Source organism: Anolis sagrei, chromosome 3 (genome assembly GCF_037176765.1).
Source record: "Anolis sagrei isolate rAnoSag1 chromosome 3, rAnoSag1.mat, whole genome shotgun sequence".
Taxonomy (NCBI): Eukaryota; Metazoa; Chordata; class Lepidosauria; order Squamata; family Dactyloidae; genus Anolis; species Anolis sagrei.
In genome coordinates, this window is record NC_090023.1 from 3,500,477 (window position 1) to 3,528,035 (window position 27,559).

The 27,559-nt window shown below is 44.5% G+C and overlaps 1 protein-coding gene across 4 annotated transcripts in view; it reads right to left on the reverse strand.

Annotated features, from left to right (window-relative positions):
- The window catches only part of PDE2A (phosphodiesterase 2A), a 505,312-nt gene that overhangs the window by 72,912 nt on the left and 404,841 nt on the right, over positions 1-27,559 (reverse strand). For all 4 annotated transcript variants that reach the window (XR_010909616.1, XM_067466418.1, XM_067466420.1 and 1 more), the window contains 7 exons: positions 26,371-26,480; positions 25,900-25,955; positions 16,216-16,275; positions 13,631-13,784; positions 10,394-10,446; positions 3,568-3,642; positions 1,492-1,533 (listed from right to left, as the gene is read on the reverse strand). Coding sequence is in view for 3 of the 4 variants with exons in the window: in XM_067466418.1 (XP_067322519.1) it covers positions 1,492-1,533; positions 3,568-3,642; positions 10,394-10,446; positions 13,631-13,784; positions 16,216-16,275; positions 25,900-25,955; positions 26,371-26,480 (550 nt within the window). In the remaining variant the exon portion in view is untranslated. The remainder of the gene's footprint in view (positions 1-1,491; positions 1,534-3,567; positions 3,643-10,393; positions 10,447-13,630; positions 13,785-16,215; positions 16,276-25,899; positions 25,956-26,370; positions 26,481-27,559) is intronic.

The window sequence follows — 27,559 nt, forward strand, 5'->3', positions numbered from 1 at the left end:
TTCTCTTAAGATTTCTGGAGGATTCATCATGCTTGACATTCATTGGGTGAGTAAATGCAAATCCACTCCTTGCTAGATTGGCCATTAGATGCTGGGAGATGTAGTCCTGGGCTTTACTAAAGACTTGCTCTACAGGAGTCCTCGTGGACAACAAGTTAAACACGAGCCAGGAATGTGATGTGGCGGCAAAAAAAGCCAATGGGATTTTGGCCTGCATCAAGAGGAGCCTAGTGTCTAGATCTAGGGAAGTCCTGCTCCCCATGCTCTATTCCACTTTGGTTAGACCACACCTGGAATATTGTGTCCAATTCTGGGCACCACAATTCAAGAGAGATATTGACAAGCTGGAAAGTGTCCAGAGGAGGGCGACTCAAATGATCAAGGGTCTGGAGTACAAGCCCTATGAGGAGCGGCTTAAGGAGCTGGGCATGTTTAGCCTGAAGAAGAGAAGGCTGAGAGGAGATATGATAGCCATGTATAAATATGTGACATCAGACTGGCAACCAAGATCCATTGCCTAGTCCAAGCCATGGTCTTCCCTGTAGTCACCTACGGATGTGAGAGCTGGACCTTAGGGAAGGCTGAGCGAAGGAAGATCGATGCTTTTGAGCTGTGGTGTTGGAGGAAAGTGCTGAGAGTGCCTTGGACTGCGAGAAGATCCAACCAGTCCATCCTCCAGGAAAGAAAGCCCGGCTGCTCACTGGAGGGAAGGAGACGAGAGGGAAAGTGGAAGTCCTTTGGCCACATCATGAGGAGACAGCAAAGCCTAGAGAAGGGAATGATGCTGGGGAAAGTGGAAGGCAAAAGGAAGAGGGGCCGACCAAGGGCAAGATGGATGGATGGCATCCTTGAAGTGACTGGACTGACCTTGAAGGAGCTGGGGGTGGTGACGACCGACAGGGAGCTCTGGCGTAGGCTGGTCCATGAGGTCACGAAGAGTCAGAGACAATGGAATGAATGAACCACAACAACAAACAAAGAGGTCCAGAGCATGTCCGGCCTACCAATGATAGAATTGGGCCAAACTTCCCACACAGAACCCCCAGGACCAACAAAAAATACTGTGTTTTCTGATGTCTTTGATAATCCCTCTAACATCACTTCACAACCCCCCCACCCCCCGGGGTCCTGACCCCCAGGTTGAGAAACGCTGATCTAAAGCAATGTCCCAAGAGCCATTGGCTATCCTCAAGTATTGATTTACAAAAGCCATTAACTCTACAAAAGACCTGTCCTAGAAAACCCACTAGCTTCCCAAAGATCTGCTCGACAGCAATGTCCCAAGAACCCTTAGCTTTCCAAAAAGATCTGTTTAAGTGCCCTTAGTCTTCCAAAAGACTTGCTCTACATCAAAATCTCAAGAGCCACTGACTTTCCAAAAGACCTGCTTCACAACAACATCCCACGAGCCTTTCCCTTTCCAAAATATCTCCTCTCCAAGGTCCCATGCTTCTGCACATCATAAATCAAGGCCGTGCTTGAACAACTCACGGGGAAACCAATCTCCTCCTCCAGGACTTTATCTCCCACAACCTGAAAGACACAAGAAAGGAGCATAAAATGGTTTTCAGGCAACAGAACAAAATAATATTGGAGACGGATACACTATTTGATGTAATGATATCAAATGATAACGCAGCTCAATACAACTTTATTTTTACTAGCTCTACCCGTCACGTGTTGCTATGACCAACCTTCCCTCCCTCTTTCTCTCCTTCTTTCCCTCCTTCCTTCTCTCCCTCTTTCCTTCCTTTTTTCTTTCCTTCTCTACCACTTTCCTTCCTTCCTTCCCTCTTTCCTTCCCTTCCTCTTTCTCGCCTTTCTTCCTTCTCTACCTTTTTCCTTCCTTCCTTCGCTTTTTGTTTCCATCCTTCCTTCTGACTTTCCTTCTTTCCTTCTCACCTAATTTCTCTTCTTTCTTCCTTCTCTTCTTTCCTTCATTCCTTCTATCTTCCCTTCTTCCCTTCCCTTCCTCTTTCTCTCCTTTTTTCCTTCTCTACCTCTTTCCTTCCTTTGCTTTTTGCTTCCTTCCTTCCTTCTGTCTTTCCTTCACTACCTCTTTCTCTCCTTTCTTCCTTCTGTACCTCTTTCCTTCTTCCCCCCTTTTTCTTTTCCTTCCTTTTTCTCTCCTTTCTTCCTTCTCTACCTCTTTCCTTCCTTCCTTTGCTTTTTGCTTCCATTCTTCCCTCTCCTTTTTCCCCTCCCTCCCTCTTTCTCTCCTTTCTTCCTTCTTTACCTCTTTCCTTCCTTTGCTTTTGTGCTTCCATCCTTCCTTCTGTCTTTCCTTTTTCCTTCTCCCCCAATTTCTCTTTCTTCATTCTCTACCTCTTTCCTTCCGTCCTTCGTTCTTTGCTTCCATCCTTCCTTCTCTCTTTCCTTCTTTCTTTCCCTCTTTCTCTCCTTTCTTCCTTCTCTACTTCTTTCTTTCATTCCTTTGCTTCTTGCTTCCATCCTTCTGTCTTTCCTTCTTTTATTCTCTCCCTCTTTCCTTCCTTCCTTCGCTCTTTGCTTCCATCCATCCTTCCTTCTGTCTTTCCTTCTCTCTCCTCTTCTCTCCTTTCTTCCTTCTCTACCTCTTACCTTCCTTCCTTTGCTTTTTGCTTCCATCCTTCTTTCTTTCCTTTCTTCCTTCCCTCCCTCTTTCTCTCCTTCTTTCTCTACCCCTTTTCTTCCTTCCTTTTCTTTTTGTTTCCATCCTTCCTTCTCTTTCCTTCTTTCCTTCCCTCCCTCTTCCTCTCCTTTCTTCTTTCTCTACCTCTCTCCTTCCTTCCTTTGCTTTTTGCTTCCATCCTTCCTTCTCTTTTTCCTTCCTTCCTTCCCTCCCTCTTTCTCTCCTTTTTTCCTTCTCTACCTCTTTTCTTCCTTTACTTTTTGCTTCCATCCTTCCTTCTGTCTTTTCTTCACTACCTCTTTCTCTCCTTTCTTCCTTCTCTACCACTTTCCTTCCTTCCTTCGCTCTTTGCTTCCATCCTTCCTTCTGACTTTCCTTCCTTCCTTCCTTCCCAATTGTTCTCATTTCTTCCTTCTCTACCTCTTTCCTTCCTTCCTTAACTCTTTGCTTCCATCCTTCCTTCTCTTTTTCCCTCCCTCTTTCTCTCCTTCCTTCCTCCCTCCCTCCCTCTCTCCCTTCCCTTCTTTCTCCCCTTCCTTCCCTCCCTCTTCCTTCTCTTTTTTTCTGTATTGTCATTTAGCTTTTCATTATTTAAAGATAGAGCCGCTACCGAAGCAGAAACAACTGTCTGAAGTCAGTTAATTGGATGATAAGAAGCAAGTTGGCCAGCAAATTGCACTGATAGAGCTGAAGTTTGCCCATGCCTGTTATAGTGGCAAGATATGTGTAAAAATATGTGCATAAATAGGGGGGCTTCTACAATCCAGAAAACTGAATTGTAAATCTCTGGAACAGACAGAAATGGTCACGTTCCCTTGTTTGAAAAGGGAGGAGTGAACTGACAACTTTTCAAAGGAATGGGAGCAATCTGTGTCATTTATGAGGAAAATAAATAAAAATGTGAAAACAAGATGCCTTTTTAATGGAAAGTTGGGACGGAAAGGTTAGGGACTCACCTGGCAGAAAAGCTGGTGGTTGTCTTCAGAGACCAAGAGGAGGCAGCAAGACGGAGACCGGGTTTCCTGCTTGAGCTGCAAAGAAAGGACATGGTTACATTGAGGAGATACAAAAAGAGAGTCCATTTGGACATTTCTGGGCTAGGACACACTTTGGTTTCCTCCTTCCGTTGAGGTTTAACCTTATCCAGAAAACAGCAAGATGGAGAGCTTGTGTTCAAATGTTTTGGCAGAGCGAACGCTATGGTTGGGGAAAAACAATACATCAGGATGGTCCTCAATCTTTATCCAATCCATTTGCAAGCAACATGTTATGAAATCCTGAGTTTAAGGCAGTGATTCTCAACCTGGGGGTCAGGATCCCTGGGGAGGTTGCAAGGGCTTGCCAAAGACCATCAGAAAACACAGTATTTTCTGTTGGTTATGGGGGTTCTGTGTGGGAAGTTTGGTCCAATTCTATCATTGGTAGGGTTCAGAATGCTCTTTGATTGTAAATCCCAGCAACTACACTCCCAAATTTCAAAGTCTATTTTCCCCAAACTCCACTAGTGTTCACATTTGGGCATATTGAGTATTCATGCCAAGTTTGGTCCAGATCCATCATTGTTTGAGTCCACAGTGCTCTCTGGATGTAGGTGAACTACAACTCCAAAACTCAAGGCCAATGCCCACCAAATCCTTCCAGTATTTTCCAGTATTTTCTCTTGGTCATGGGAGTTCTGAGTGTCAAGTTTGGTTCAATTCCATCGTTGGTGGAGTTCAGAATGCTCTTTGATTGTAGGTGAACTATAAATCCCAGCAACTACAACTTATCAATCCAACCCCACCAGTATTCAAATGTGGGCGTATGGAGTATTTGTGCCAAATTGGGTCCAGTGAATGAAAATACATCCTGCATATCAGATATATACATTACGGTTCATAACAGTAGCAAAATTGCAGTTGTGAAGTAGCAACAAAAATTATGTTCTCGTCGGGATCAGAACAACATGAGGAACTGAATTAAGGGGTCGCAGCATTAGGAAGGTTGAGAAACACTGATTTAAGGCACATCTACACTGCAGTTGGATCCCACTTTAACTACCATGGCTCAACATAATGGGGTTCTGAGACTTGTTGTTTAATCAGGCATCAAGACTCTTGCGCAGACAAGAGTAGCGACCTTGTAAAACTACAACTCTATTATACTATTACTGTGTCATGCATGATCCAGAAAGATGTGTGTGTATGTATATGGCTCTCCACATTTGTCCTGTGAGGCCCCTTCCACACAATTGTATAAAATCCCACACTGAACTGGATTATATGGCGGTGTGGACTCAGATAATCCAGTTCAAAGAAGATACTGTGGATTATCTGCTTTGATATTCTGAGGCACCTTCCATACAGCTCCATAAAATCCCATATTATCTGATTTGAACTGGGTTATATGAGAATAAGTTGATCAAAAGGTCGAAAGGTCGCAGGTTCGATTCTGGGGAGCGGAATGAGCTTCCGCTGACAGCCCCAGCTTCTGCCAACCTAGCAGTTCGAAAACATGCAAATGCGAGTAGATCAATAGGTACCACTCCAGTGGGAAGGTATCGGCGCTCCATGCAGTCATGCCAGCCACATGACTTTGGAGGTGTCTATGGACAACGCCAGCTCTTTGGCTTAGAAATGGAGATGAGCACCAGAGTTGGACACGACTAGACTTCATGTCAGGAGAAAAGCTTTCCCTTTACCTATATGGCAGTGTGGACTCAGATAACCCAGTTCAAAGCAGATTTTGTGGGATTTTCTGCCTTGATATCCTGGGTTATATGGTTGTGTGGAAGGGCCCTGAGAGAGTGTGACTTATCAAAGGTTCATCCAGTGGTTTTCCATAACAGAGCAAGGATGTGAACCCTGGTTTCCAGAGCCATAGTCCAGTGCTCAAACCCTTCCACACAGCCCTCTATCCCAGAATATCAAGGCAGGAAATCCCACAATATCTGTTTTGAACTGGGTTATCTGAGTCCACACTCACATAACGTGGGATTTTCTGCCTTGATATTCTGGGATATAAGGCTGTGTGGAAGGGCCCTAGGTCACTAAACATGCATTTACATTGTAGAATCAACGCAGTTTGAGGTCAAATTAACTGTTATGGCTCAAGGCTGTGCAACGCTTTCCCTGCCTCCAATTTCACCCTAATTCTGGGTTTCTCAAGAAGCTACATAGACCCAAATTATGCAGATTGGGCCAGTTTCCAGCCATCAAATTGCCGTTCCTGATTTTGGAGTGCAGAATTTTAGACAGCAGGGAACAGGATTGAAATGCCTCCCAACAGTGGATGATCAGGTCTTTTGATCAAATTATCCCTTCACAGCTAGAGAGGGAGAATGAGGAGGGCGCTGGTCCAGAACCCCCTGCCCTGGAACAACCGTCACCGATTTGGTGACATCAGTGTGCCTTTTGTGTCATTCGTTTCTCATTCTGTTCAAAAGGGACGGAGGCTCTCGGCTCTCTTTTGCTTGAGAAGGTCTCTGATGTTCTTCCAAAGAAGGCTCCAAAACGTCTGGGGCATCTATACTGTTGAATTGGTACAGTTGGGCATCACTTTGGTCTCTTCCCCCACTAGATAGATGGATGGATGGATGAATGGATAGATGAGAGAGAGAGAGAGAGAGAGAGATGCATGCATGCATGCATGCATGCATGGATGGATGGATGGGGGAGATAGATAGATAGATAGATAGATAGATAGATAGATAGGTAGATAGATAGATAGATTTAGGACTATCTCCTAAATAATTTCAAAGCCTTCTGTTATCCATATATCTATCCATCTATAGTACGGATAGATGGATGGTGGGTGGATGGATGGATAGATAGATTGATAGATAAACTAGATGAATAGATATAGATCAATGGATGGGTGGGTAGATAGATAGATAGATTCATGGATGAAGAGATAGATAGATAGATGGATGGATGGATGGATGGATGGATGGATGGATGAAGAGATAGATGGATGGATGGATGGATGGATGGATGGATGGATGAACGGACGAAGAGATAGATGGATGGATAAGACTAGATGAATAGATATAGATCAATGGGTGGGTGGGTAGATAGATAGATAGATAGATAGATAGATGCATGAAGAGATAGATAGATGCATGAAGAGATAGATAGATAGATAGATAGATAGATAGATAGATAGATAGATAGATAGATAGATAGATAGTAGGGCTGGGCGGTTTCGTTTCGTAATTTCGTAATTCGTTAAAAATTCGGTTTTTTTTATATTGAACCATTCAGGAGCAACTAAAAAACGAAACGAATTTTTCCAATTCGTTTCATAATTGTTTCGGAATTGATTCGTTATTGATTCGTAAATGTTTCGTTATTATTTCCGCATGTCTGGTGCAAGTTTTAGGGTTGCTGTTTGTTTTCTCAGTGAAAAAAATAATAATTATCACACCAACAGTCAACAACAGCGGGAGAGGGAAGCTTCAGAAGTTTTTTTAGCATATTGCGCGATCGCGGCCGCGATTAACGAATCGATTCGTAATCGATTCGTAATTGTTTCGTAATTGGGTTTTTGATTTCCGAAATTTCGTAAATATTGAACAAAAAACCCCTAAAAACGAATCGAGTTTAGAAACAAATTTTTCTGTGTTTGGACAGCCCTAATAGATAGGACTATCTCCTAAATAATTTCAAAGCCTCCTGTTATCCATGCATCTCTCCATCTATAGTACCGATAGATAGATAAATGGATGGATGGATGGATAGATAGGCAGATAGATTGATAGATAAGACTAGATGAATAGATATAGTTCAATAGATGGATAGATGGATAGATAGATAGATAGATAGATGCATGGATGGGGAGATAGATATATGGGTACTATAGATAGATGGATATATAAATGGATGATGTATTGTCGAAGGCTTTCATGGCTTGAATCACTGGGTTGTTGTCGGTTTTTTCAGGCTATATGGCCATGTTCTAGAAGCATTCTCTCCTGACGTTTTGCCTGCATCTGTGGCAAGCATGGTCTGGCCATGAGCGTGCGCCGGGCGACCCGCGCCGTGCTGCTTCTTCCCCTCCCGGCGCTGCGGTGCTTTTGGCACGTGACAGATCCGTGCCTGGGCTTGGCCTATGGGTTCAGCGCCAGGCCAGCCCGGGCGGTGCCCAGCATGGAGTACCAGGTAGGCTTGGGAAAGGGAGCCTCAGCCTCAGGGTTGCATCCTCCTCCTCATCATCAGCCATCCAGGTGGAGAGAAGGAGAAGGAACATGTGGAGGGGGAGGAGAGGGACAGCCAGGCCTTCCAGGATGCCTGTGTGCATGTTCAGTGTTGTTTTGAATTTGTGAGTTTGTTTTGGTGTGTATTTGAATTTTGATGAGTGTTGGTCATACCTTGGGGTATGAGGCATTAGAAGGCCAAATTTGGTGATATTTGGTCCTGTAGTTTTTCCGTTTTTGAACCACTAACGACGACGTTAACCTTTATATATATATAGATTGCATCCAATTTCCTAAGATTGGGGCCAGCTGTTGATAAACTGCCCTCTTGTTGACATTATGATTGCAACCAGGTTTTACACAACCTTAATTGGTATATATATATATATATATATATATATATATATATATGAAAGGAAACAGAGCAAAGGGTTTGGAAGGGCTAGCAAAGAAAGTATGCAATTTCTCAGGCTCGTTTTTGCACCTTCCACTTAGCCCTCGTCCAAGCAAATTGAATTGGATGCCTTGCTCCAGAGTCCCTTCTGATCCCAGCGAGGTTTTTTAATTTCCTTGTTTTAGCTCGTCACACTCTTTCGCATATTGTGGTCTGTTTAAATGATCTTCACAGTTTAATGGTTTACATTTTCAAAAAGGCACTCAGCTGCAACACGTTGCTCTGAGATCCTGGAATGCATGCTGGGAATACAAATGAAGGTTGGGTCTCCTATCTATCTGTCTGTTGGCCTATCTGTCTGTCTGTCTGTCTATCTGTCTATCTGTCTGTCTGTCTGTCTATCTCTCTCTCTCTCTCTCTATCTATCTATCTATCTATCTACGAGGGGCATTCATGAAAGATGTCCCCTGACCCACTTGCTATGGATTCCTGGGAGTTGTAGTTGGGAGCCATATTACAAACCACAACTCCCATAGCATGGATCCATGGCAGTTGAGTCAAACTGCATTCCTTTTACAGGGCAAACTTTGGCCCTCCTTCCAGGTGTTTTAGACTGCAGCTCCCATAATTCCTAACAGCTTAGGAATTGAAGTCCAAAACACCAGAAGGGCTGAAGTTTGCCCATGCCTGGTATATAGTAAGTGAGAGGATGGAGAGAAATGTCAGGAGAGAATGCTACTGGAACATGGCCATACAACTTGAAAAATTCATCGCAACCCAGCCAGTGGGTTGTTAAGAATTGTGGGAGTTGAAGTCCAAAATGCCTGAAGGGCCGAAGTTTGCCCATGCCTGGTATATATTACGTGAGAGGATGGAGAGAAATGTCAGGAGAGAATGCTACTGGAACATGGCCATACAACTTGAAAAATTCATAGCAACCCAGTTAGTGGGCTGTTAAGAATTGTGGGAGTTGAAGTCCAAAACACCTGGAGGTCTGAAGTTTGCTCATGCCTGGTATATACTAAGTGAGAGGATGGAGAGAAATGTCAGGAGAGAATGCTACTGGAGCATGGCCATGCAACTTGAAAAATTCGCATCAACCCAGCTGGTAGGCCATTAAGAATTTTGGGAGTTGAAGTCCAAAACACCTGGAGGGTCCGAAGTTTGTCCATGCTTGGTATATACCAAGTGAGAGGATGGAGAGAAATGTCAAGAGAGAATGCTACTGTAAGATGCCCATACAACTTGAATAATTCATAGCAACCAGTCAGTGGGCTGTTAAGAATTGTGGGAGTTGGAGTCAAAACGCCTGAAGGGCCGAAGTTTGCCCATGCCTGGTATATATTAAGTGAGAGGATGGAGAGAAATGTCAGGAGAGAATGCTACTGGAGCATGGCCATACAACTTGAAAAATTCATAACAACCCAGCCAGTCGGCTGTTAAGAATTATGGGAGTCAAAGTCCAAAACACCTGGAGGGCCGAAGTTTGCCCATGCCTGGTGTAATCTAAAGTTCGGACTAAAAACCGGAGCTGATCCATCAACCTGTTGGAATGCAGACCACTGAGATAATGGTTTGAGAAAAGAGTTGGAAGGTTTAACATCACATGTCCAAAACACCTGGAGGGCTGAAGTTTGCCCATGCCTGGTGTAAACTAAAGTTCGGACTAAAAACCAGAGCGGATCCATCCACCTGTTGGAATGCAGAACACTGAGAAAATGGTTTGGGATAAGAGTTGGGAGGTTTAACATCACATGTCCAAAACACCTGGAGGGCTGAAGTTTGCCCATGCCTGGTGTAAACTAAAGTTCGGACTAAAAACCAGAGCGGATCCATCAACCTGTTGGAATGCAGAACACTGAGATAATGGTTTGGGAGAGGAGTTGGGAGGTTTAACATCACATTCCAACCCCGAGGCATCTTCCCTGTTATGTGTCGTTATATACAACCTCCTTCTTGTTTGGGAAAAGTAGGGAAAACTTTGCAATTGAGTTGAGTGTTAAAGATGTCTATGTTTTTAGTGGTTTTTGTATTGTATTGATTTTATATTGATTTTTTAATTGTATGTTGTGGATTGTTATGGCATCAAAATGCTGTCAGTTTGTAAGCCACCTTGAGTTGCCTTCAGGCTTGAGAAAAGCGAGTTAGAAATATCACAAATAAATAAATAACGAACTGACAATTTGCATAATTAATTGTGGCTTTGCATACTCACATAATTAAGGACTTTGAGCTGGAGGGAAGCCGCATCCAAGTCATAGAGCTCCCCTGCAGAAACAACAAAGCAGCCAGTGACAATTCAATACACGCAGTCCTCAAGTCACATACAAACAACATCACTTCTGTAGGTTTATAAGTTGGAGGCTTTTAAGCAGAGGCTGGATGGCCATCTGTCAGGGGTGATTTGAATGCAATATTCCTGCTTCTTGGCAGGGGGTTGGACTGGATGGCCCATGAGGTCTCTTCCAACTCTTTGATTCTATGATTCTATGATTCTATGTACATTTTTCACGTGTAACTCCAGCCAAATGTATATATGTATTGTCGAAGGCTTTCATGGCCAAAATCACTGGGTTGTTGTAGGTTGCTGTAGGCCAGCAACACAGAGAAGCCATCGGAATCCACAAACATGTGGACAATTTCAACAGAAAGGAAGAAACCATGAAAATGAACAAAATCTGGCTACCAGTATTAAAAATCCCTTCTAAAACTACAACAGAAAAACAACAGAGAGGAAACAATCTGGGACATCTAATCACCTTTCAACAAAAGATTGCCCCAGGCACTGCCAGGCCATCAAATGCTGGTCAAGGTGGTCAGTTGAAACATTCACCTCCTAGCTCCAACAGACAAGAGTTCTTTGTCCCACCCTGGGCATTTCACAGATATATAAACCCTTTTTCCTAGTTCCAACAGACCTCACTACCTCTGAGGATGCTTGGCATAGATGCAGGTGAAACGTCAGGAGAGAATGCCTCTAGAACATGACAAATATATATATATTTCAGCATAGGGAAGGGTGAACACTCCTGTAGTATTTCCTTTGCTGTCTGGGACCCTGTTCAGGAGATTTCTCCTCATTTTAATCCCTATAAGGATGGGATTTTGGGAAATGTGTCTTGTTGTGGAAACAAGGATTGGGGAGAAAGCCTCAGTAGATGGAGACCTCTTCCAGGAATGGACTTCCCTTCCTTTTGCAGGGCAGATTCATTGAATCATAAAATCTTAGAGTTGGAAGAGAACTCATGGGCCATCCAGTCGAACCCCCTGCCAAGAAGCAGGAATATTGCATTCAAATCACCCCTGACAGATGGCCATCCAGCCTTTCCAAAGAAGGAGCCTCCACCACACTCCGGGGTAGAGAGTTCCACTGCTGAACAGCTCTCACAGTCAGGAAGTTCTTCCTAATGTTCAGGTGGAATCTCCTTTCTTGTAGCTTGAAGCCATTGTTCCATTGCACCCTTGTCTCCAGGGAAGCAGAAAACAAGCTTGCTCCCTCCTCCTCCCTGTGGCTTCCTCTCACGTATTTATACATGGCTATCATGTCTCCTCTCAGCCTTCTCTTCTTCAGGCTAAACATGCCCAGCACCTTAAGCCACTCCTCATAGGGCTTGTTCTCCAGACCCTTGAGGAGCGGCTTAAAGAACTGGGCATGTTTAGCCTCTCACATTTTATTGACTGAACACTGTTCTTATCTAGGAATCATTTGTAAGTCAGATGCTTGCAACTCAGGGATTGCCTGGAATGGGAGTGGGCAGAGGCACTTTTGCAAAAAGAGATTAGACTAATCCAATGGAGGAAGAGGTGAAAGGGTCATTACAATGAAAGGGTCATTGTATTGTCGAAGGCTTTCATGGCCAGAATCACTGGGTTGTTGTAAGTTTTTTCAGGCTATATGGGCATGTTCTAGAGGCATTCTCTCCTGACGTTTCGCCTGCATTTATGGCAAGCATCCTCAGAGGAAGTGAGGTCTGTTGGAACTAGGGAAAGGGGTTTATATATCTGTGGAATGACCAGGGTGGGACAAAGAACTCTTGTTTGTTGGAGCTAGGTGTGAATGTTTCAACTGACTACCTCGATTAGCATTTGATGGCCTGGCAGTTTTTTGGTGTGGCTTGTTAGTGCCTGGGGCAATCTTTTGTTGAGAGGTGATTAGATGTCCCAGATTGTTTTCCCTCTGTTGTTTTGATGTTGTAATTTTAGAGTTTTTTTTTAATACTGGTAGCCAGATTTTGTTCATTTTCATGGTTTCCTCCTTTCTGTTGAAATTGTCCACATGTGTCTTGTGGATTTCAATGGCTTCTCTGTATAGTTTGCTAATCAAGGCGGTCAGTGGAAACATTCCCACCTAGCTCCAGCAGACAAGAGTCCTTTGTCCCACACTGGACATTATTCCACAGATATATAAACCCATTTTCCTAATTCCAACAGACCTCACTACCTCTGAGGATGCTTGCCATAGATGCAGGCGAAACGTCAGGAGAGAATGCCTCTAGAACATGGTCATATAGCCTGAAAAAACCTACAACAACCCACAATTTCCATTGATACAAGGCTCAATGTATTGTCGAAGGCTTTCATGGCCGGAATCACTGGGTTGTTGTAGGTGTTTCCGGGCTATAGGGCCATGTTCTAGAGGCATTTCTCCTGACGTTTCGCCTGCATCTACGGCAAGCATCCTCAGAGGTAGTGAGGTCTGTTGGAACTAGGAGAAAGAGTTTATATATCTGTGGAATGACCAGGGTGGGACAAAGGACCTTTGTCTGTTGGAGCTAGGTGTGAATGTTTCAACTGACCACCTTGATTAGCATTTAATGGCTTGGAAGTGCCTGGGGAAATCTTTTGTTGAGAGTGATTTGATGTGCCTGATTGTTTACTCTCTGCTGTTTTGCTGTTGTAATTTTAGAGTTTTTTAATACTGGTAGCCAGATTTTGTTCATTTTCATGGTTTCTTCCTTTTTGTTGAAATGGTCCACATGCTTGTGGATTTCAATGGCTTCTCTGTGTAGGAAAAGAACATTTTCCAAATTTTATTACATACTTATTATTAGCAGTAATTGTAGTAGCATTTATTTATTTATAGTAAATATGATATTATTATCATTATTATTAAATATATAATATATTTGTTGTTGTTGTTGTTGTTGTTTATAGTACTACTATATTCTTATAGATGCAACCTAGAATTTCATTGGCTTTTTTAGCTGCTGCATCACACTCTTGGCTCATGTTCAGCTTTCAGCCTAACAAGACAGAACAATGAAACAGGAAATAACACTTTCAAACCAGGAACAGAAAATTCTGTAAATGTTGTTACATAGTGTAATGCAAATTAGCTGCACTGAGCTGCATTATATGGGTCTGCACTGGCCATACAACACAGTTTCTAACTGCATGCTATGCCAGGATAGATCAAGCCCAAATCTCACAACAGCAGCAGAGGATTCCTTACCGCACAACTGGAGGATCTTCCGGTCCTGGTCATTATAGCTGTCCTTGGGGGCCTCTCCGGTCTTCTCCGGCAAGTTCTGTGATGGGGAGGTGGACACATGGTTGACCTGTGGCAGCTTCTGGAGGGCTTGGATGCGCTTGTAGGACACCAGGATCTGTGAACGGGTAAAAGGCATGTTTTTAGAAAAGCACCCCTTGATAGCCAACTTTGCAGTGAATTTTTTAATTTATTTTTATTTGTTGTGTCAGGGCAATCCATGAAATATATTACATTTCTAACAGAATAAAGCAAACAAACAGACAAAATGCAAAATTTGTGAAGTTTGGTAGTTGATTAGATGTCCTTTGACCAGTATCTGTCCCCTTGGAGTGCCTCTGGTGTTGCCGCAAGGAGGTCCTCCCTGGTGCATGTGGCAGGGCTCAGGGTGCATTGCAGCAGGTGGTCAGTGGTTTGCTCCTCTCCACACTCGCATGTTGTGGATTCCACTTTGTGGCCCCATTTCTTGAGGTTGGCTCTGCATCTCGTGGTGCCAGAGCGCAGTCTGTTCAGCGCCTTCCAAGTCGCCCAGTCTTCTGTGTGCCCAGGGGGGAGTCTCTCATTTGGTATCAGCTATTGGTTGAGGTTCTGGGTTTGAGCCTGCCACTTTTGGTCTCTCGCATGCTGGGGTGTTCCAGCGAGTGTCTCTGTAGATCTTAGAAAACTATTTCTTGATTTAAGTCGTGGACGTGCTGGCTGATACCCAAACAAGGGATGAGCTGGAGATGTCTCTGTCTTGGTCCTTTCACTCTTGGCTGCTACTTCCCGGCAGATGTCAGGTGGTGCAATACCGGCTAAGCAGTGCAATTTCTCCAGTGGTGTAGCATGCAGGCACCCCGTGATCATGCGGCATGTCTCATGAAGAGCCACATCCACTGCTTTAGCATGGTGAGATGTGTTCCACACTGGGCATGCGTACTCAGCAGCAGAGTAGCATAGCGCAAGGGCAGATGTCTTCACTGTGTCTGGTTGTGATCCCCAGGTTGTGCCAGTCAGCTTTCGTATGATATTGTTTCTAGCACCCACTTTTTGCTTGATGTTCAGGCAGCGCTTCTTGTAGGTCAGAGCATGGTCCAAAGTGACTCCCAGGTATGTGGGTGTGCTGCAATGCTCCAGTGGGATTCCTTCCCAGGTAATAATCCTCAGAGCTTGGGATGCTTCTCTGTTCTTGAGATGAAAGGCACATGTCTGTGTTTTAGATGGGTTGGGGATCAGCTGGTTTTTCCTGTCATAGGCAGTAAGGGCACCTAGAGCTTCGGAGAACTTCTGTTCAACCATCTCAAAGTTCCCTGCTTGAGCAGTAATGGCACGATCATCAGCATAGATGAAACTCTCTGTCCATTCTGGCAGTGGCTGGTCATTTGTGTAGATGGTGAACATGGATGGAGCAAGCACGCTCCCCTGAGGCAGGTCATTCTGAAGAATAGGGTTGATAACTGAGCCATCTTTTCCAGGAGACCTTGGGACAGCACTGGATTGCCATAACTTGATAACAGGCACAGATATAACATGGGTCATATATGGTGTGAGCTAGGGTCCTTATCAAAAGATTGAGGATGCTGAAAAAATATTAAGTTGGAAGGGTGCCCAGAGGTCATCTAGTCTGACCAGAGGATGATTTTGCATCAATAGAGTCCTTCTGGTTGAGTCCAAACTTTGGATCCCTCAATTTCTTCAGACCTTTGCCATTTCTTCCTCTGAGGCTGAGAGAGTGTGAGCATTTTTGGGTCCAGAGCATCTGAAAGACCACCTCAAGCAAAAAACTGAGTTTTAGTAGTAAAAGCTATTCAAAAATGGAATGTGCTGCTTCCTAGTGGAGTCAACTTCTCTGGAGGTTTACAAGCAGAGGCTGGGTGGTCATCTGTTGGGAGGGCTTGGATGGTGTCTTCTCCATACCTAGGTTGGACTGGATGGTCTGGACTGGAGTCTTTTCCAACTTTAGGATTCTATAATTTTATGAAAACCCCTTCCCAGATCTCATAAACTTTGGTTGCTGAACATTTTGGGAACAGAAAGTTTCAGCACCTTGGAGAGCTCCATCAGAGTCCCTAGCAAGACCCAGTGTTGAGTTACCCATTGCCTCTGCAACCAATGCTTGACAATGATACCTACTAGGGATGTGTGATTGAGTAACAATAGTTTCAAAACTCATTAGAAATTAGGGGGCACCAACATTTTGTTTCTAAAGTATCATGAGTGAACATTTTGTTACTATAATGAGAGTAGTGAAATTTAGTTACTTTTTCATTATCGCAATTGCGCAAGTAGGGAAACTTTGGGCGCTCCTTTCTCCCTAATTTTTAGAGCTATGGGGGTGAAACTTGGTACAATGGTAGAACACATTTACTGCTCTTAGCCTAACAAGTTTCAGAGAGTTTCATTTATTTATTTATTTATTTATTTATCGGTTTCTTTCCTAGCGAACTCTGCTTTCTCCCTGCTGCTTCCCTCTCCTCGTTGTACTCCCCCCGCCCCTCCAAAATTAGTCTTCCTTTTCTGTCTTCCGAAAAGACAGGAAAGGAAAGCTAGGAGCCCTTGGCTTTACTCACATGTTTCTCCAAGGCTCGCAGGTTCTGCTCATCGGATTCGCTGAGGTGTCCACACTGCACCTGGGAAGACAAGGATAAAGGATGAGGAGCCTTCTTAGACCACAAGCAGAATGTGAGTCAAGAATGTCATGCGGCAACTAGAAAAGTCAATGCGAAGATACGCTGCATTGATAGGAGGATAGTGTTGACATTGAGGGAAGTCATGGAATCACTCTATTTTGGTCATTCCACAGATATATAAACCCATTTTCCTACTTCCAACAGACCTCACTACCTCTGAGGATGCTTGCCATAGATGCAGGCAAAACGTCAGGAGAGAATGCCTCTAGAACATGGCCGTACAGCCCAAAAAAACCTACAACAACCCACTCTATTTTGCTTTGGATATAGACATGTTGGTCACACTTTTAAAACGTACCTGTTCCAACTTACATACTGATTCAACTTAAGAACAAACAGAACCTCCCTTGTTTGTAATTTGAGGACTGCCTGTAACTTCCTAGCAGTGAGATCATTCCAAAAGTAGGATCTGCTGCTCCTGCTTTTTCTGTGCTGGAAGGACTGCTCTTTGAGCAAAAGAGATGCACACATTTGCAAGAATTGAGTCCGAGAGTGTGGAAATTTGTTTCCATTCCCAATGCTCACCATTGGGGGTTTCCGGCCCTTTAAAAATAATCTTGATTATTTGAGACTATTCTTTCAGTTTGTTTACTAGCCGTCCCAGTATTTTCCTGCTTTGTCCAATGTGTTTTTTACTGTTTCGGAAGCCACTTTGGGCCCCACTTTGTGATAAAATTGCAGCATACACACACACACACAGACACACACACAGACATAAATCAAGCAGGCTTCCTTTTTTATGGCTTAGGCGATCCCTCGTAGTCCAAGGATGATGGTCCTCCAAGTGTAGTATCCTGGTGGTGGGTCCGTAGGTGACTATGGAGCCCTCTTCTTGATCTGCATCTTCTCCCACAGTTGAGGGCATTGATTTCCGGTCGGGGTTGGCTTGACATGCCTTCCTCTTGGCATGTTTCTCTCTTTTGCCCTCCATTCCTGCCTCTTCAAATTCTGCAGCACTGCTGGTCACAGCTGACCTCCAGCAAGAGCGCTCAAGGGCCAGGGCTTCCCAGTTCTCAGTGTCTATGCCAGAGTTTTTAAGGTTGGCTTTGAGCCCATCTTTCAATCTCTTTTCCTGCCCTCCAACATTCCGTTTTCTGTTCTTGAGTTTGGAGTAGAGCAACCGCTTTCGGAGATGGTGGTCGGGCATTTGGACAACGTGGCCGGCCCAGTGGAGTTGATGGCGAAGGACCATCGCTTCAGTGCTGGTGGTCTTTGCTTCTTCCAGCACGCTGACATTTGTCTGCTTGTCTTCCCAAGAGATTTGCAGGATTTTCCAGAGGCAGTGCTGATGGAATCATTCCAGGAGTTGCATGTGATGTTTATAGACAGTCCACATCTCCCAAGCGTATAGCAGGGTTGGGAGGACAATAGCTTTATAAACAAGCCCCTTGGTACCCCTATGGATGTCCAGGTCCTCAAACACTCTGCTTCATTTGGAAAAATGCTGCACTTGCAGAGCTCAGGCGATGTTGTATTTCAGTGTCAATATTGACTTTTGAGGAGAGCTTGTGACAGCACGAGTGGCGCCACCTATATATAGAACTGTTAGTTGTAAGACTTAAACTGTTGTATCATGCTTAATCCTGCCCCTTTTTACACTGCTTATGTATAGTTGTATGGATTGGTTGCTTGTAGCTATCAATCAGTACTGTTTGGCTCCACCTCTTCCTGCAAGAGGGGAGAACTTCCTTTTTCTTTTCATTCTGCCATCAGAGTTCATACCAGATGGACGTGAGTAAGAGACCTGACTCTAAAGGACCCTGATTTAAGTTGCCTCTTAGCACCAGTTCTGAGGTTTTTTACCCCTGGGACTCATGCTTTATGTCCAGATCGTCCTGGACAATTATTGAGGAGACCCAGGTGCCTTCAAGCCGGTTCTTTTGGCACCAAAGGAAGATCCTGAATCTTCAAAACATAGGTCACCTGAACTGGGGTTGTGGTTTGGTCTGGCATTCACAGCCATTGAGGAAAGAGGAAACTTGGTGAGGCTTCTCAGCTTCAAACCCCTTGAACCCAGGACTAGTTGAGACTGTAACGTATGTTTTCCTTCACCCCTCTAAAGTTTTCCAGCTCATTGCTTTGAAAAAATGACTTTGTGATCAATACAACTTATTTTGAGCTATTTACAGCGTTTTGGGTTTTTGGGAGTTCCAGTTTCCTATAGGAGGGCAAGAAGCAATCCCCTGGGAAAGGTGCCACGTCCATCCCTCCTTTATTGAGAATAATAGTCCCCAGGTGCGATGGCACAGAGGTGGCTGCCAAGGAAGCGGAAATGGTCCACATTTACTAATGTTACACCATTAAAAGCTGTATTCCTGGCATTAGAGAGGGATTGAAGGCTTCCATCCAGAGAATTAATGCAGTTTAACACTACTGTAACTGCTATTGCTCAATGCTATGGGATCCTGGGAGTTGTAGTTTGGTGAGGCATGAGCACTCTTTGGCTGAGAAGGATGAATTTGCACAATTGAGCCCCAGAGAGAAGACAGAGTAGGATGAAGCCTTTGGAAAACTCCAACTCTCAGGGTGGGAAATCTTTGGAAACCGAGAGAGACAGTTAAAAGAACCACATGATTTCTATCCACTTTCCAAAGAAGCACACCAATATTGTAATGTTGGTAACGTGACACTAGGTGTCGCTGTTGAACAACAGCTCTGTACCAAACACAATTATTCACTTGTCATTCAGCTTTAACCTCTTGAAGAATAATACATAGCTTTTAAAATTTTATTCCTGGATAAAGAAGGGGGAAGTTATACCTTAATTTCTAATGGTCCAGATTATCAACACCTCCCTTAAAGCTGCAACCTTAAGGAGAGCAGATCACGAAGGAGGCAGCCTGCAATCCTTTAGAAAGGAATGTTGTGATCGCTAAAAGTCCATGTGGATTTCTCACATACAAGTGGCCATGAAGCTACTCAAGCAATGAGTGAAGGTATCTGCATAGATTCAGCCAGGCCTCTGCAGGATTCAAAACGATTCAAAACGAGCAGAATTCAAAACGATCTTGACAGATTAGAGAGATGGGCCAAAACTAACAAAATGAAGTTCAACAGTGACAAATGCAAGATACTCCACTTTGGCAGAAAAAATGAAATGCAAAGATACAGAATGGGGGACAATGCCTGGCTCGAGAGCAGGACGTGTGAAAAAGATCTTGGAGTCCTCGTGGACAACAAGTTAAACATGAGCCAACAATGTGATGTGGCGGCAAAAAAAGCCAATGGGATTTTGGCCTGCATCAATAGGAGCCTAGTGTCTAGATCTAAGGAAGTAATGCTCCCCATGCTCTATTCTGCTTTGGTTAGACCACATCTGGAATATTGTGTCCAATTCTGGGCACCACAATTCAAGAGAGATATTGACAAGCTGGAATGTGTTCAGAGGAGGGCGACTAAAATGATCAAGGGTCTGGAGAACAAGCCCTACGAGGAGCGGCTTAGGGAACTGGGCATGTTTAGCCTGAAGAAGAGAAGGCTGAGAGGAGATATGATGATAGCCATGTATAAATATGTGAGAGGAAGCCACAGGGAGGAGGGAGCAAGCTTGTTTTCTGCTTCCTTGGAGAATAGGACACAATGGAACAATGGCTTCAAACTACAAGAGAGGAGATTCCATCTGAACATTAGGAAGAACTTCCTGACTGTGAGAGCCGTTCAGCAGTGGAACTCTCTGCCCCGGAGTGTGGTGGAGGCTCCTTCTTTGGAAGCTTTTAAGCAGAGGCTGGATGGCCATTTGTCAGGGGTGATTTGAATGCAATATTCCTGCTTCTTGGCAGGGGGTTGGACTGGATGGCCCATGGGGTCTCTTCCAACTCTTTGATTCTATGATTCTATGATTCTGTTGCCTGGAGGCATCCTCTGTCTGGGAGGTGTTAACTGGCATTTGATTGTTTGCTGCCTGGAGTTCCCCTGTTTCTGAGTGGTGTTCTTTATTTATTGTTTTGATTCTCGAGGTTTTTGTTTTTTTTAATACTGGTAGCCAGATTTTGTTCATTTTCATGGTTTCATCCTTTCTGTTGAAATTCGCACAATTAAGACTCGTGCGCCAACTGCAACCGTACCTCGTGAAGGCGGATCTGGCCAGGGTGGTCCATGCCTTAGTCACCTCCGGATTGGACTACTGTAATGCCTTTTTTTTGCCGCCACATCACATTCCTGGCTCATGTTTAACTTGTTGTCCACGAGGACTCCAAGATCTTTTTCATACATACTGCTCTCCAGCCAGGCCTCATCGTCCCCCATTCTGTATCTTTGCATTTCATTTTTCCTGCCAAAGTGGAGTCTCTTGCATTTGTCCCTGTTGAACTTCATTGTGTTAGTTTTGGCCCATCATCTCTCTAATCTGTCCAGATCCCTTTGAATTCTGCTCCTGTCCTCTGGAGTCTTGGCTCTCCCTCCCTATTTGGTGTCGTCTGCAAACTTGATGATCCTGCCTTCTAGCCCTTCATTTAAGTCATTAATCAAGATCCTTAACAGGACCGGGCCCAGGACGGAACCCTGCTTGTGGCACTCCACTTGTCACCTCTTTCCAGGATGAAGAGGAGGAAGCCTTGGGGAGAATCACCCTCTGGGTTCATCCATTTAGCCAATTCCAGATCCACCTCACTGTAGTTTTGCCTCGCCCACATTGGACTAGTTTCCTTGCCAGAAGGTCATGGGGGACCTTGTCAAAGAAGGCCTTCCTGAAATCCAGGTACGCTACATCCACGGCATTCCCCACATCTATCCAGCTTGTAACTGGACACGACATCCCTCCCTGTTTGCACTGCTGCTCCCAGCACCTGCAGCTCATGCTCCGGATAAGTGCTGTGCTTCCATTACCTGACACGGGCAATCCCTTTGTGGCCAGAACACCTCCAAGGATGTTACAGCGGGGATCTTTGATGCCCGGCATAACAGCTCGGCCCCACGGAGCAAGAAAGGTCAGCGGTGCTTCTTAATCACCTTAATCCCCTTTTAATAAACCCCGCTGTGAATCGCACAACCCTGGCAGCAAAGCGGCAGCATAAATCCACCGAAGGGCTCCTTCTCTCCCTGGCAGCTTAGTGCGGATGCCGAGGAGCCCGGGCAGAGCAGCATGACCTTTCCAAACGCAGCCTCAGAGCTCCCTTATATTCTTTCCATATTCCCAGTTTACACATGCAACCAATGAATGAATAACACAATAAACTAAACTCCTATGGCTCAACATTATGGCATATTTTATTTGGGGAGATATCTATCCATCCATCCATCCATCCATCCATCCATCTATCTATCTATCTATCTGTTATTCAAATGAGTTTCTTGCAAACGCACACAATTTCAGTTCTCAAATTCTGAACTGAGTGTTGTAGTTCAGCGTGATGGTAACATTCCTACTACCAGTAGGAGGGAGAAGAGGTCTGCGCAAGAGTCAGAGGGGGAACAACAGCGGAAACGCATTTGGGAAATAATATTGGCCCCAAGTGATTCCGAGACGTTTGAGGGCTTCTCTGATTACGAAATGGGAGATGGGACGGAGAGCAGGGGAGTAAAGAGGGCTACTCGCGATCCGGAGTCCAATGAGGAGCTTCAGAGGAAGCGCATCCGGGAAATACTTACTGCCCCGACAGAGGACGAGGATTTCATGGGGTTTGAAAGAAGTGATGGGTCTGGGAGTGATATGGGAGAGGAGGAGGAGGAGCTGGATTGGACCCGTGTTCAACAGATTAGGGACATTTGTAACCAACCCACCTCCAGTGATGAATTTGAGGGTTCACAGGGGATTGGCAATTGGGGAGCACTTGGCAAGATCTAAGTCTTGGCAGACGCTGGCAGAGATGGAGGAATGTGCGCTTGGGCTCAGCTGCTGGCTTGGATGCAGCTGAGAGCAATGAGGAAAGGGTGGGGAGCTCATCATCCTCTAATAAGGAGATCTAAGATAAAAGTGGGTTCTGTTTGAATGATACTTTGCAGAAGGCAAAGTGTCTTTATGGGACATAAATCTTTGTTGCTGCCAACTCTCTAGCTTGGGCTACAGCTTCCAGTGTTCCTGCATTCCTGCTTTCCTGAGACTCCTGCATTCCTGTGTTTACCTTTTACTACGGCTTGACCACGGACCGGTTTGACTTTCGCTTTTGACCTTTGGAACTTTAAACTCTGCTAACTTTGTGCTTGAACATCTCATTGTTTTTGGGACTTGGTTTATATTATCATCATAGCACAATATTAGTGTTATATATTACTATATTGTACTATACACTGTCTATATAAATAAAAATATAATGTTCGTTTGTGGGATGAACATAACTCAAAAACCACTGGACGAATTGACACCAAATTTGGACACTACACCTTTAACAGACCAACAAGTTACCATCATGCATAATCCCCCGAAAAAGCAGCAGAAAGGACTTATAACCCCCCAAAAGCTAAATAACAATACAGATGCAGATGCTTGTGGAGCCCTTGCTCTGCAGAGAACAAGGATGCACCTCTCAAGCGCTGCCTTCGAGCTCAACTCTTTTCCAGCCTATGTCTAGAAGGAAGGAAGGAAGGAAGGAAGGAAGGAAGGAAGGAAGGAAGGAAGGAAGGGGAGAAGGAAGGAAGGGGAGAAGGAAGGAAAGGGAGAAGGAAGGAAGGAAGGAGAGAAGGAAGGAAAGGGAGAAGGAAGGAAGGAGAGAAGGAAGGAAGGAGAGAAGGAAGGAAAGGGAGAAGGAAGGAAGGAGAGAAGGAAGGAAGGAGAGAAGGAAGGAAAGGGAGAAGGAAGGAAGGAGAGAAGGAAGGAAGGAGAGAAGGAAGGAAAGGAAGAAGGAAGGAAGGAAAGAAGGAAGGAGGGAAAGAGGGAAGGCTGGAAGGACAGAGGGAATGAAGCAAAAAAGCAGAGAAGGAAGGAAGAAAATAAAGCGGTGGAAAAGGAAGGAAGGAAGGAAGGAAGGAAGGAGAAAAGGAGGGAGGGAAAGAGGGAAGGAAAGAGGGAATGAAGGAAAAAAGCAGAGAAGGAAGGAAGAAAAGAAAGGTAGAAAAGGAAGGAAGGAAGGAAGGAAGGAAGGAGAGAAGGAGGGAGGGAAAGAGGGAAGGCTGGAAGGAAAGGGAATGAAGGAAAAAAGCAGAGAAGGAAGGAAGAAAAGAAAGAGGTAGAAAAGGAAGGAAGGAAGGAAGGAAGGAAGGAAGGAGAGAAGGAAGGAATTAGAAAAGGCTGGAAGGAAAGAGGGAATGAAGGAAAAAAGGAGAGAAGGAAGGAAGAAAAGAAAGAGGTAGAAAAGGAAGGAAGGAAGGAAGGAAGGAAGGAAGGAAGGAAGGAAGGAAAGGGACAAGGAAGGAAGGAGAGAAGGAGGGAGGGAAAGAGGGAATGAAGGAAAAAAGCAGAGAAGGAAGGAAGAAAAGGAAGAGGTGGAAAAGGAAGGAAGGAAGGAAGGAAGGAAGGAAGGAAGGAAGGAAGGAAAGGGAGAAGGAAGGAAGGAGAGAAGGAGGGAGGGAAAGAGGGAAGGCTGGAAGGAAAGAGGGAATGAAGGAAAAAGGAGAGAAGGAAGGAAGAAAAGAAAGAGGTAGAAAAGGAAGGAAGGAAGGAAAGGTAGAAGGAAGGAAGCAGAGAAGAAGGGAGGGAAAGAGGGAAGGCTGGAAGGAAAGAGGGAATGAAGAAAAAAAGCAGAGAAGGAAGGAAGAAAAGAAAGAGGTAGAAAAGGAAGGAAGGAAGGAAGGAAGGAAGGAAAGAAGGAGGGAAAGAAAAAAGGGGGGTACACAAGAAAGAGGTAGAGAAGAAAAGAAGGAGAGAAGGAAAGAAAAAAGAGAAGCAGGAAGGAAAGAGAGAGGGAAGGAAGGAGAGAAGGAAAGAAGGAGAGAAAGAGGGAGTTGAGGAAGGAAGGAAAGAGAGAAGAAGGATGGAATCAAAGAGCAAAGGAAGGAAGGAAGGAAGGAAGGAAGGAAGGAAGGAAGGAAGGAAGGAAGGAAGGAGGTAGAGAAGAAAGAAAGGAGAGACGGTGAAGTGACAGCTCCCCTGGTGGCCAGAATACCTTCAAGAAAAGCTGGAATGTTAAATAGCCTCTGTGTGTCTGTCTATATATGCTGTATGTCTAAATGGCATTGTATGTTTGTCATGTATATGTGCATTGTAATTTTCCCTGAGTCCCCTGTGGGGTGAGAAGGGTGGAATATAAATACTGTAAATAAACAAATAAATAATTGTCCATAATACTATGCAACACCATTTTTTGTTCCTGGGTTATAAAATGCTATTTCCCGATCGGTTTGATCATATAAACATGAGAAACATTTATTAAACTGCAAAAACTTTGTGTTTGCAGGAGAGACATCCTGCAGCATATTTTGCTATAGAATATCTTATCAAGTCTCAACCAATTCAACCTAATTTGTGGCAAAAAAAAAATGAGATTTCCTCAGGAAAACAACTACTTTCAAAGTAAGGACAGCGCAATGAAACAGGAAATAACACTTTCAAACCAGGAACAGAAAATTTTTCAAACTTTGTTACATAGTGCAATAGCAGAAATGTTTTCTTTCTAATTAACTGGTTCCTGGATATTACAGTTTGGGGAAGTCATTAGAGCTCTCTGGTGGGGAATTCTGCCTAAACTGCACATTCCAGGATTCGATAGGATTTTGCCATGGCAGTTAAAGTGGCATCAAAGTGGTATAACTGTGCAGTGTGAACACAGTTCTCCTTTCACAGCACAAAAATGTCTTTCTTGCACAGAAATAGGGAAGAGACTACCTCTGAGGATGCAGCCTTAGCAGAGCACCTGATGAACCAAAATTGCAACAGCAAAACAACAGAGAGGAAACAATCAAGGACATGTAATCACCTCTCAACAAAGGATTGCTCCAGGCACTGCCAGGCCTTCAAATCAAGGTGGTCAGTTGAAACATTCACACCTTGCTCCAACAGACAAGAGTGGTCAGTTGAAACATTCACACCTTGCTCCAACAGACAAGAGTCCTTTGTCCCACCCTGGTCATTCCACAGATATATAAACCCCTTTTCCTAATTCCAACAGACCTCACTACCTCTGAGGATGCTTGCCATAGATGCAGGTGAAATGTCAGGAGGGAATGCCTCTAGACCATGGCCATATAGCCCGAAAAAACCTACAACAACCCAGTGATTCCAGCCATGAAAGCCTTCGACAATACAGGGACAATACAAAAACCACATTTGTTTTCTGTAAGACAACTCTAACCTAACAGCCTTCCCAGGGATCTATAATACATTTCCAATGGCTGTTAAAGTAGTATCAAAGAGTTCCTTTGCAACACTGGGATGGATAAAATCTTATTGCAGAATATTCATTTTCTCCTGTGCTGGAAAGAAAAAGACTCCAAAGCCCTCCTATGGAAAGACATTTGCAAAGCTGCTTCACAATAGGGTGCACCTGCAATTCCGCACTTTGGAACGAATCCAGTTTGACACCACTTTAATGCTATGGAATCATGCAGTTTTACAAGCTCTGCCAAAGAGCGTTGGGGCCTGACCAAAACTACAGGTCCCAGGATTCCCTAGCATTGAGCTATGGCTACTATAGCGGTTTCAAAGTGCATTCATTCTATGGTGGAGATTGCAATTCGCCCGAAGGCTTGACTTACCAGGATGACGCAAACCACGGTCCCTGAATCCTTGTCCACCAATGGGATGATCAACACTGAAAAGAAATTAAAAAGCAGAGTTAGGACCAAGAGTTTAGCAGATGGGGAAGTTGGGACTATATATATATATATATATATATATATATATATATAGGTATAGGTATAGGTATAGGTAAAGGTAAAGGTAAAGGTAAAGGTAAAGGTAAAGGTAAAGGTAAAGGTAAAGGTAAAGGTTTTCCCCTGACATGAAGTCCAGTCGTGCCCGACTCTGGGGGTTGGTGCTCCTCTCCATTTCTAAGCCAAAGAGCCAGTGTTGTCCATAGACACCTCCAAGCTCATGTGGCCAGCATGATTGCATGGAGAGCCAAGAGATAGAGATAGATAGAGATAGATAGATAGATAGAGAGAGAGAGAGAGAGAGAGAGGTGGATCTTGCTGGGTCTGTAGGCGCATCTGAAGGTCTTCCCTCACCTTTCTTCTCGGGGGCCAGAGGTGCGGCCAAACCGGCCACCGGCTTCCCTTGGAGGTCGGCCAGCGGCAGCCCATTGCATTCCACTCTCTTCTGCTTGAGGACGGCATCCCTGGAGGAGGAAGAAAAGGAGAAAAGGGCATGAAGGAGAGGGCAAAGGTGGCCAAGGACGGGCAACATCAACACATCTCACAGCCATACATGGGAGGCATCTAGGTAAAGGTTTTCCCTTGACAATAAGTCCAGTTGTGTCCAATTCAGGAGGTTGGTGCTCATCTCCATTTCTAAGCCGGAGAGCCAGCGTTGTCCATAGACACCTCCAAGGTCATGTGGCTAGCATGACTGCATGGAGCGCCTTTACCTTCCTGCCCTATCGATCTACTCACATTTTGCATGTTTTCAAAATGGGAGGCATCTACATGGTAGAATTAATGCATTTCTGACACAACTTTAGGTCCTCCGATGTGTCTCTGTGATCTAACACTGTGTAACAAAATTTGAAAACTTGTTCCTGGTTTGAATGTGTTATTTCCTGGTCAGTTGTGCGATCCTTACTTTGAAAGGAGTTGTCGTACTCCAGAAACTTTGTTTTCCTGGTTGCCACAAACTAGGTTGAATAGGTTGAGAAATTTATTGGGTCTAATGAGCTATAATATGGTATATCAGCTATAATAAGAATATCTAGTTCCTCTAGTGTGATTGTATGAACTATAATCTAGGAATCTCTAGGTCGATTGTATGATATATGGTGTATAATCTGCGCCCATACCTTAGGAAGTCTGACTTTGCCACGGGTTAGATCCCGTATAGACTACTGCAACGCACTCTACGTGGGGCTGCCTTTGAAGACTGTCCGGAAGCTTCAACTGGTCCAATGAACAGCAGTCAGATTGTTAACAGGAGCGGCACTCAAGGTGCGTACAACTCCTCTGTTGCGCCAGCTCCACTGGCTGCCAGTCTGCTACCGGGCACAATTCAAAGTGCTGGCTTTAGCCTATAAAGCCCTAAACGGTTCTGGCCCTACTTACCTGTCCGAACACATCTCCCCTTATGAACCCTCCAGGACTTTAAGATCATCTGAGGAAGCCTTGCTCTAGTTATCGCCTTTGTCACAAGTACGTTTGGCGGAGACAAGAGACAGGGCCTTCTCGGTGGTGGCTCCTCGGCTGCGGAACGCCCTCCCTATAGATA